The sequence below is a fragment of the Carassius carassius genome, chromosome 48 (assembly GCF_963082965.1).
Source record: "Carassius carassius chromosome 48, fCarCar2.1, whole genome shotgun sequence".
Taxonomy (NCBI): domain Eukaryota; kingdom Metazoa; phylum Chordata; class Actinopteri; order Cypriniformes; family Cyprinidae; genus Carassius; species Carassius carassius.
Genome location: NC_081802.1, coordinates 6669679 through 6681690, shown reverse-complemented (window position 1 = coordinate 6681690; position 12012 = coordinate 6669679). Strand labels below are relative to the sequence as shown.

The following is a 12012-nucleotide window of genomic DNA, read 5'->3' as shown; positions in this document are numbered from 1 at the left end:
GCTTATAAAAGCATGTGTTCATTTAATCTTTGAATATGGTCACCGCATGGGTGTGCTGGCATCACATTTACATTTTAGATTTATGCATTTAGCATTTATGCATTTATGAGTATTTATGTGTTTTAGCAGACTTTATATCCAAAGCAACTTATAGTGCATTTAGGCTATACATTTTTATTTTACTAGAACGTGTGTTCCCTGGGAACACTGAGCCACAGGAACACCTTCTGTGTTGGCATCAGCACTAAACCTTTTCAAACACTTAGCCGGGAACTAGCAGGAAACGAACCCACATCAGAAACACCAGCTGCACGTCCCCACCGTTACCACCAAAGACAGTCTTAAGCTGGACAGCATTAAGATGGAAAACACGCAACTACAAATTGAGACGGGAGGAACATGTTCACAGAGTGTTGATGTTATGCAACACTTTTGGCTTTGATGGTGATGTACTCGACAAATTATGTGGCTTATACACCATCTTTGGCTAGTAGGCCTACTTCAACATCTCCTTGATTTGTTTCCGCCTTAAAGGAGATATTTAACGGAAAAGATGCTCTTTCGTTATAAAAAGCTGTTGATGGTTTATGCAGACATAATGAAACGTTCAAAGGATGAAGCTGCCCCTTTCTCGCACTTTGTAGGAATGACCCACAACCCTACAAGCGGTTTGAAGAATGAATGGATTGATGGGTAAGAATGAGATATCACAAATATGAGATGAAATGATTATCAAAAGGAGATTTGCAGCATGGCATCTCTCCCTACCACACCACGCCAAATGATTCATTTGCTCTCCTAAATAAAGTGATAATGAAATGCACCGGAAAGCTTCAGTATTCAGATGAGGCTCTTGTTTTGATGCAAATAAAACATGTTTCTGCAGAAACACAACTCTACCGAGAGAGCATGGCTGAGTGGGGAGACACATGTGGAGCCACACACCTGGGAAGGAGGGATTCACCCATCTCTGAACTCTCCATGCTGTCTGAACACGCTCTTACAAGCACTCGTGCGAAGGAGCAGGGTAGCAAAATTTAGAAAAGTGTGGATTTAGAGTTGATTTAGTGCTGTAAACGACAGCGCATCCTAAGCACTTTAATTTTGAGATTTGTAAGTGGCTAGAAATACATGTTTTGTACATTGGAGAGCATAACAACTTAAGCAAAAAACATAACAAAACAAAACGGGGGCATTGAGAGTTACGAATTTACAAGTACTGTGAGTTTTTCAAGTAAGTAATGCAAGTTACTTTGTTTTTCCATTTATTCATTGACACCCCTCATGTTCCTGTCTTGAGAGAAACTGGGAGTGCAGATCAGATGCATTTCCTTCAGCCTGAGGCTTATTAATTTCACTTTTGATGTGGAAGGACCTTAAAAGTTGGCAAAAATAAAACTCTTTTGGGGGGGGGGCAAAGCTCAGGTGAAAAAGAAAGTAGTGCAAAAGTAACAATGCAATACTTTCCATAAAAAGTAACTAAGTAATACAATTACAGTTTATGGAGTAATGCAGTATTGTAATTCATTTCTTTTAAAAGTAACTTTCTCCAGCACTGAAGAGTAACTGAGTTGTTTCTCTACAAATTGTGGAAATTCTTACACACAGTGCTGTTGAGAACAAATATCAGTGAACCTGCTGGACATCAGTGAACTGCAGCCTGTTACAAGTATGTTACGTAACAAAGAGCTCTACTTTTAATGGCCTGTTTCAGTAATCAGTTTGACCGAGAGCCTTTGGGGCACAATAAAAGAGTGTCAGCTTACTGACAGGAACAAAAAACATCTTGTTTATTCAGTACTATTTTAACTGTCCTGTCTTGCCCGCCTTCCCTGTGGTAGATCAGCTTCACAGACACAATGGTCCAAACAGTCAAGTCAAGTCAAGTCACCTTTATTTATAAAGCGCTTTAAACAAAATACATTGCGTCAAAGCAACTGAACAACATTCATTAGGAAAACAGTGTGTCAATAATGCAAAATGACAGTTAAAGGCAGTTCATCATTGAATTCAGTGATGTCATCTCTGTTCAGTTTAAATAGTGTCTGTGCATTTATTTGTAATCAAGTCAACTATATCGCTGTAGATGAAGTGACCCCAACTAAGCAAGCCAGAGGCGACGACGGCAAGGAACCGAAACTCCATCGGTGACAGAATGGAGAAAAAAACCTTGGGAGAAACCAGGCTCAGTTCTCCTCTGACCAGACGAAACCAGTAGTTCAATTCCAGGCTGCAGCAAAGTCAGATTGTGCAGAAGAATCATCTGTTTCCTGTGGTCTTGTCCTGGTGGTCGTCTGAGACAAGGTCTTTACAGTGGATCTGTATCTGGGGCTCTAGTTGTCCTGGTCTCCGCTGTCTTTCAGGGCTGTAGAGGTCCTCTCTAGGTGCTGATCCACCATCTGGTCTGGATACGTATTGGATCCGGGTGACTGCAGTGACCCTCTGATCTGGATACAGACTGGATCTGGTGGCTACGGTGACCTCGGAATAAGAGAGAAACAGACTAATATTAGCGTAGATGCCATTCTTCTAATGATGTAGCAAGTCCATAGGGTGTTATGGGAAGTGTTCCCGGTTCCGGTTGACCTAATTAATGCAGCCTAAAAATCCTTTTACAGATTTGGATATTAAAAACATATTAGTATGCTATGTGTAAGCCAGGTTAAAAAAGATGGGTTTTTAATCTAGATTTAAACTGCAAGAGTTTTTCTGCCTCCCGAACAATGTTAGGCAGGTTATTCCAGAGTTTAGGCGCCAAATAGGAAAAGGATCTGCCGCCCGCAGTTGATTTTGATATTCTAGGTATTATCAAATTGCCTGAGTTTTGAAAACGTAGCGGAAGTAGAGGATTATAATGTAGAAGGAGCTCATTCAAATACTGAGGTGCTAAACCATTCAGGGCTTTATAATTAATAAGCAATATTTTAAAATCTATACGATGTTTGATAGGGAGCCAGTGCAGTGAATATTTGTCTCCATGCTGAGAACTCCATTTCTGTCCTGACATTTGCTTTGGGAGTTAGGACTTTCTTTAAGCCTTGGCAAACAGCTGAAATGACTCAGATGTTAAACTGGTGTTACCGTTTAATCCCTTCGAGTGGGGGGTCTGCTGGGCTCTTTTGAGGGCGGGTATTACAGGTCAGAAGTCACAGTGTTAAACCTCCCGATTCACAAAATCTCAGACTTGAATAATCTTGCGCTAAAGCTGAACATATGTGGAATTATGAGGCTTCAGGAGCCAGTGGCATTTTGAAGTACATCCATCCATCTCTCCCTCTGGCCAGCTGTCTGTATATAGATTGGAAATGGTTTGTGACTGAGGTTTCTGACATTGGATTATTGGCATAGTGTAGATATGAGTGTCATATGACCTTGTCGCCAATCAAAGCCCTTTGATTTGACTTTTTCAGCACAAGGGCCCGAGGCGTAGCACAGTGTGTCATAAACAAAACACAAATCCCCTGGAAGCTCAAAACTGATGACAAAACATTAAAGCTCCATTGTATTTTAAGACAGCATATACGGCACATTCCCATAGACTTAATCCAGATGGTGTGGTTTAAGTGGCCCGATTGCAAAAACACCCACACAGGATGAGAAGATAAACAAGAGAGAGAGAGAGAGAGAGAGAGAGACTTGATAGCACTGAACTATAAGCAGGATTAATCAGATCTCAACAATATGCAGTAAACAAACACGGCGGCAAAGCAGAGTCTTCCATATCCATGAGCGCAGAAATGAATGATGCATTGGGTGAAAGAGGAAGACAGAAAAAGATGACAGGAAGGTGAGAGAGGATGGGTGGGTGGGTGAAGAAGTTGTGAGAAAGTAGGGCACAGGAACAGAAGGGAGAATGATAAATTTCACTTTAGGAAGATATCTGTGTCTGCACAACAAAAGTAGAAGAAAATGCAGAGAGGTGGAAAGACAATCCGTGGGGATTATGAAAAGTGCATCCATTATATTATTGGATAATATTACACTCCCGTGTTCAGTGTGGCCTTGTTTACACCAGCAGAAAGGGAGTTTTCCTGTTGATGAAAACTACCCCATCCATTTATTGGTTTTAAATAATTATAACACTTTATGCAATGTATTTAAGTTTTTTGTTGTTGTTGTTGTTTTACTATTTTAAATCTATTTTAAAATACAACTGTGCAATGTATATCGTTTTATCTATGATATGCATTATTAAATATTATATAAAATATAAAATATTTTATTGTATAAGATACACATTTGAAAACTCAAATGCTGGTGAGTAATTTCTGATACAATTATTATAAGTAGTAGCAGTAGTATTCTATATATTATTTTTGGATTATTTCTTATGACAGATTACAAAAACAAACTCCTCAATCAAATTTGTATTTTATTTATTTTTTTAATGATTGTAACATTTCATACAATGTATTTATTAGTAATAATGTATCACTATTTTAAATCCAATAAAATGTAATTATATGTCAATATAAAATACAGATAATAATAAATGCGTATTGTAAAATATAAATGTATATAATCTGTTATATATTTTTGAAAATTATATAAAATATAAAATGTTTGATGTTTGTATAAAATAATGTAAAATAAAATATAGTTTTGAAGAAGTAAATATTCATTCATTTATTTTTTTATCGTGATCTATTCCTTTAAAGAAATAAGGTCAACATTAATATCATGTGTTGCATTATGTTTGTACGTGCCACCGTTTTTTTTTTTTTTTTTTTTTAATAGTGGGAATAATTTTCACTCAGAAACAATTAAAAAGAAACATCAAGTAACCCACTGAATTCAGTGTATCATTTTGAAGTATGAAAATTCAAGTAGTATTTTCTAGTAAGATGTACTCAACTTTTGTTATATTTACAACGTCGAAAAGCATCATCAACAAGAAAAAAACAGGATTTGAGGATCAACAAAGTACTGTATTCAAGGATTGCACCATTTGCTGAAGTCATTTCTAATACCAGGCTCCATTTGAGTTCATTTGACCAGTGAACCACATCAGTTTTCTCATGTGATCCGCTGTAGTGTGTGTGAGCGAGACAGTAAATGTATAAATACATTCCTCTCTCTCTCTCTCTCTAGAGGGTTTTACCCCGTTTCTGAGTGCATCTCTTCTGCTACCGTAGACGTCTCCATTTATTTCAATCTATTTAGCTGCAGAATGACGAGTCTAAAAGTGGGTGAGCGGACGGAGAAAGACAACGCTTGGAGGAGAACAGAACAGGGAGATTAAAGGTGGAAGGCAAAGAGCAGTAAAACAAGCGTCGTACAAAAAGACAGGAATCACGAGCAGGCAAGTCACGACGAGTAAAAAAAACTTCCAAATATTTCAGTCACAAAGACTGAAAAGTTGCTTCGCCAGGTGTGTTTTGAAAGCTTAATGGATTCACCTAAAAAAACGGGATAGAGGCGAACGGGAAACAGCGTTTAATAATAGACAAATCCTTCGATATGACCCAAATAGATATTCCTTTTTTCCTCTCTCAAACACAGAGAAACCATTTCCCCTGCTCCTTCATGGCCATTTTGAGCTTGACTTTTAGCAGTTCAAAATAGGACCTTCTCTGGTCCAAGAAAACATACAGTTAGTATGCAATTACTCAAACAACTCGGGACAGTAAAACAAAACACTGGCTGCATGTTTACAGTAAAAAATGGCATTTTAATAACTTGTTTGTATGGGGAGAGAGTAGCAATAAATCCTTCAACTCAGCAATGTGATTGTATATATCAACACATGTAGTATATAATTAAAGAAACTGGGAACTATATTTTTATATTATAGTAGTTGTAGTATTTGTAGTAGTACCTTTACTACTTATTATTGCATTTGCAGTCATGAAAGCCACATATTTATTCAGCATTCATTAAAAACCTTAATGCAATAAAATATTTACAAACAATGTCCCATGTAAGTGCACATATAATGTCAGGAGACGCCATATTCATTAATTATGGTTTTACTTCAACAGTAGGTACTGAGAACTATGGTTTCCATAGTAAAAAATATAGCAAAATAATGTTTTACATCTATCATTGTTTATTTTTGTTGTCTTGTTTAAGTGTTGTTTACTGATGATGTCAGATAGTTTGCCTAAATAGATAAAATTATGAGTAATCCCCGCCTTAAGACAACAAAATATGACCACTGTTAGCTCATTGGAAAAATATATATATATATTTACGCATTGTAACGCATTGGACTGTCCAACACTATCAGCGCTGAGCGTCCCATTTTCTGGTCTTTCTCAGGATTTCCAGTGGGTGCCACATTAATTATTAAGCTCTATTTATAGGACCCCATTACCTGCTCCAAAAAAAGCCTGTCATTCCCACAGCTTGGGTTTTTAGAAAGGTGGACGATGAGATGAATTATCGATCATCTTTCCTGTCGCCTCGGTGGGTTTCTGGATTATTCAGAGCCAGTCTTTCATCTTGTGATGTACCTTTTCCAGTTTTTACAGAATTACACACTCAAGGCCATGGGTTCATTTAGAGGATGGGTAATTAATATGGCTGAAATAATGACACACAGTTACTGTGATTGTGAAAGAGATGTAAGAGGAAGCAGTACAGATATAGAAGCAGATTTGAGTTATATTGGTTTATGGGTCAATGACAAATGAGGATGTCGGGGATGATAAAAAGGAGAAATATTTTACATGATTTCATGATCATCTTGTATTGAGGTTGGTTGCATACATTTAAAAAAATATATGTTTTAGTTGAAAGATCATTTACTGTTATGTATTAGTCAGATTTTTTCCAATATATATTTTTTAAATTTAGCTGAAATAAGTAACTTATGTTCATCAAGGCTGAATTATATGATCAAAAATACAGTTAAACTGGTACTATTTTGAAGTATTATTACAAATAAAAATGTAAAACATTATTAAAACAATATTAAAATTAAAAACCATGCTATTCTACCATTTTAAAATAAGTAATACTTTTATTCGACAATGATGCATTTAAAATGATCAAAAGTGAGAGTAAAGACATTAGGACATTTATTACATACAAAACAAACAAACGTAAAAAATAAATAAATATAATAAAATAAGAATAATTATTAACAATTCTTTTAAATCCAGATTTTTTTTATATATACTATATAGTATTACTGTTTGCACAAAAATATTAAGCACTGAAAACCGTTCAATAAAAATCATTATTAATAACTGAGCACCAACTTACAGTAATAAATTACATTTTAAAATATAATAAAATAGAAAACGGTTCTTTTTAAATTGTAATAATACTTAAAAACGTTACTGTGTGTATTGTATTTTTGAGCATAAGGACTGCTTTCAAAAAGACATTTTTAAAAATCTTAGTGTTTTATATATTTCTGTGAATCTTTTGTGTGTTCCTTTTTGTCAAATGACACAGCAGACATCTTTATGACTAAATGTGATTTCTAAAACATTAAAGGGATTTCTTAAAGCAGCATCTTGCATGCAAACTTTTCCTTTAAACGTTTAAATATAAAGCTAATTCTCATTAAAACCTCAGTACAGCTTGGTAAAAGTACATTTTATTTAAAAACCACAGTATGTTGCCATGTGTATATACATCTGTGTTTATCCCCACCCAGCAGGTGTTGTGTTGTGCGCCTCTATGCCCCATGCAGTCACTCCAGCATCAGAGGGATTTTTCTGGCCCACTGTGGCTTATTCTAATTACACAATGGGTGAATTCTCCTATTAATATCCATTTTCAATCTCGCTGAGCGCTAAGGTCGTTATCCCGGTCCCGAGAGTATGCCACGCTCAAACGCAAGCACGTGTGGGCCTCGGCCAGCCTGGAGCTAAATCAAAGATATTTGCGTCGTCCAGCGCTGTGAAATCATGTAGATCTGACAGCTCAGGGAATTATGGGCGATGGCTGTTGTACCAAACTGCAACTGTAATTACAGAAAACAGGCACGCCGCCTGCGATAATGCTGAATGCAGACTTTCCTGAAGTGTTTAGGTCAGGATGCACACCAACAGAATGCTACACGTTATGTATATTTGAGTATAATTTATTTTTAATATTTTTGGCATCATGTGCATAAACAGTCTTCATTTCACTACATGGTTTCATAATACAACAACCTTGATTGTAGTTCAATGTAGCATTTAAGCAAAAAAAAATGTATCTGGACATTATGGGAGTAATGTTCAGCCACGGAATTCTCGCAATTCTGCGAAGTAAAAATAAACAGAATTGCGAGTGAGTTTATCTCTCACAATTTTGTCTATTTTTTCAGAATTCTGAAGAGTTTGTATCTCACAAATATGACTTTATATATATATTCCATGGTGGAAACAAGCTTCCATAAATCATGGTCAAGGCCTGTAGGGCACCTAATTTTAAAAAGAAAGACAGAAAGAATAAAAAAAGGAAAACAAACAGAAACTATATGGTTAAATGTGCTGCTAGTTATGCAAGAAGAGCAAAATAAATGTACAAAATTATCATTTGAATCGTTAACATTTACATAAAGGTGGATGTGGGCATTCAGTTTAAGTAATGATGTCATAGCAAAAGTAGTCTTCGTATAGAGTTTCTTCAAAGCACAGGCTAGCGTTTATTATCGATATTTATGGAGTAAATATCAAGCAGCAACATGGGTCCAGCCCATTTTTTTCTCTCATATTAATGCATTTTAAATTATTGACTAGTTCTATATTTTCTTGCTATATAAGTTTTTGGTTCTATATGTAAGCATATTATTTACTTATTTCCCTTGTATTTTTATTTTATTTTATTTTTTATCTTCAGTAACGCATTATAGAAGCTTTCAACAAAAACTTCAATTAGAAACATTCTTAAAGTGTTAAACAATCAGCACCAAAACCGAATTGCAAAAACAATGATTGTTTTTCGATAGGTTTCCCAAACTTGTCGGCAATTGGTTAGACAAAACAGAGAGCCCTGCCCCCAAACTCATGCCATTAATTGAGGCAAAATTGCTGTGTTGCAAAAAAAAAAAAAAAATGTTTTATTTTCTGTAATTTTATTTTACTCTTTATCCTTTATTTTAGTCTTTGTATTTAAGCTATCAACTTTAACAGATCAAGAGTTCATGTAGATTCAAATATTAATATTTTTGCAAATGTTTCAGACACTATGAATGTACATTAACTAAAGATCTGTTGAGCAAAATGATATTAATGAAAGTTACCAAATCCTGCACTCAAATGCAAAACCAATGCTATCTCACGACCAGTTCGTACATATTTTATAAGGTGGCTAATTCGTACAAATTCATATGACCTCACTCGTACGATTTTGTATGATTTGTCTAGACCCCAGTGATGGATAGGTTTAGGGGCGGGGTTAGGTGTAGGTAATTCATACAAATTAGCCACCTCATAAAATATGTACAAATTGCTGTGAGATCAGTTTGGCAAAACCCGTCATGCCTTTAATGGCAACACTTCGTTTATCCAAAAATGACAATTCTGTCATCATTTATCCACCTTCATGTAATCCCAAACCTTTACAACATTCTTTCTTCTACAATACACAAAAAAGAAGATATTTTAAAAAAAAATGTCTGTTTCTGTTGTTCATACAATGAAAGTCAGTGGGGTCCAAATGTTCATTCTGACAAATACAGAAAAATGTAAGTCATAAAGGTCTGAAACAACATGAGGGTGAGTAAATGATGACAAAGTTGTTATTTTTGGGTGAACTATCCCTTTAAATGTCTCTACAAGACTGCAGTTGTCTATCGTTTCTTCTTCTGTTTAAGAGATTTCCTTCGTTTGACGATCATCTCATATAGTTTGTCCATTCCTTCATGGAGACCGTCACCAATGATGGCACAGGCCGGTTGGACGTGGTACGTAGTGGAAGGACTCAGTTCATGGAGCGCCAGGTGCTTCTCGATCTCGGCGACCGTCAGGGATTTCGGAAGGTCCTGCTTGTTTGCGATCACCAGCAGAGGAGTTCCTTGGTTCTCTGCGAATTTGGTGACTTTATGCAGTTCCGTCTTGGCTTCCTCAAGTCGGTCGACATCTACGGAGTCCACCACGTAAATAATACCGTCCGTGCAGCGGCTGTAGGATTTCCACAAGGGTCTTAACTTCTCTTGTCCACCAACGTCCCAGAAGTGACAGCTGATGCCTTTGGCGGTGCCATTGCTGAGTTTGATCTTCTCCGTGTTGAAGCCAATGGTGGGAACGGTGTTGACGAATTCGTTGAACTTTAACCGATACAGTACAGTGGTTTTACCGGCCGAATCCAATCCGAGCATCACAATGTGCAGGGACTGGAATGCTGCAATGTTGGAGAAACCGTTCCCCATCTTATGATGAATGTGTAGCAATCAATAAATCACATAGCAGCCTCGCCTATCTTTGCCTCTACTAGCATCTGAAGACCAGCTTGAGGCTCCCAGGCTCCCAATTCATTGGTTATTTAGCTTCCAAACCTGATGACTTTGAGACTGAAGGAAAAACCACCAGGTTATGATCCTGTAAAATGATCAATGAAACATGCACAAGAGAGGCACCTCAACGTGTCAACTGTCCATGCTTATCCATGCAAACGCATAAAAGCATCCTTAATCTCAATTACACATCAACCCACGCAGGTATGCATGGTCAGTCTGGGAAGGGCGTTGGGTTCTCCTCCTGTTTTCAGATGATATGTTGTACTGCAGACCGCAGACCTCCGTTTATCGCCTCTGTATGATTATGAAGAGCCTGATCAGATTTCTTCCTCACGCAGCATAAATCGGAGACAGTAAGGTCATGGAGCGAGGCGTTTCCTCAGTGGTGATAAAAACAAGCCGACAGTTAGAGTAAATGGAGGTTTCCCCGCTGTGCTCTGTCTCACACTGAAGTGCTGCTGCTGCTGTCTGTGAGTGTGCATGAGGAATACAAATCTGTGTGAACTCCTCCCACACAGGCAAGCACAAGTACGGAGACGCCAGTTCATAAAGTCACTTCACAACACTGTAGGTAAAGCCACTCCATGTACAGCCCCCAAAAAAAAGAAACCCTGTTTAATGCTTATGCTTTTATATATTTAAACTAATATTTGTAATCTTTTTATATTTGCATTTTTTATATATAGAACTGCTATTAGTTTAATTTGTATATTACTTATATTACTTTATAGTTTCAGGGTCTGAAGATTGTAATTATGATTTAAAAAATTCAATTTTGACATGTATTTATTTAAATTCAAATTTAAAAATCTCTAAATTATTATTATGGTGAGCCATCTTTGCCCAGTAGACTAAACACGCTGTTTTTAATAATAATAATAATAATGTGAGTCTGCTGACATCTAGTGAAAAATATATGTATAGCCTCTAAAAAGTAATGTTTATTAAAAAAAATTGTAAAACTGCAACTACATTAAAAATCCATTAGAAACCAGTCATGAAGTAACATCCATGATTCCTGTGATATTAAAAATCATATTGCGTGTGTGTGTTTGTGTGTGTGTGTGTGTGTATATATATATATATATATATATATATATATATATATATATATATATATATATATATATATATAGATAGATAGATAGAGAGAGAGAGAGAGAGAGAGAGAGAGAGAGGAGGAAGATCATGTAGTTGTGAATAAAAAACTCAAATGTACTAAAGCTGCATAATACCTTACTAATTTCAAGTTGATTATTATTGTTACTGTTTTTATTCTGTGGGGGAAAAAAATCTTAAATCACACACACACACACACACACACACACGTATATATATATATATATATATATATATATATATATATATATATATATATATATATATATATATATATATATATATATATGAAGCCATGAATAATTACAGTATTTTTAAGAATTATTATTATTATTGGGGAATTATTACACAATCTAACTGTAATTGTTCAGTTGTTACCTGCCAAATGTGTAGTGTTACTTTTCTACCACTAGATGTCAGGATTGCAGAAGTTGACCAAAAAGTTTGACCAAAATTTATGTTTTGACCAAAAACATTTGTATCCACCTCAATGG

At 36.0% G+C, this 12012-nt stretch overlaps 1 protein-coding gene across 1 annotated transcript; it reads right to left on the bottom strand.

Moving 5' to 3' along the window:
* Positions 1–9619: 9619 nt before the first annotated feature.
* LOC132131756 (ADP-ribosylation factor-like protein 4C) lies at positions 9620–10876 on the bottom strand. The gene has a single exon (XM_059543850.1). The coding sequence runs from the start codon at positions 10310–10312 to the stop codon at positions 9734–9736; it is 579 nt and encodes a 192-aa protein (XP_059399833.1). The 5' UTR covers positions 10313–10876; the 3' UTR covers positions 9620–9733.
* Between the last annotated feature and the right edge of the window lie 1136 nt (positions 10877–12012).

Bases quoted from the DNA above. Each gene is read 5' to 3' on its own strand.
- LOC132131756 (XM_059543850.1), bottom strand. From the start codon at position 10,312: ATGGGGAACGGTTTCTCCAACATTGCAGCATTCCAGTCCCTGCACATT.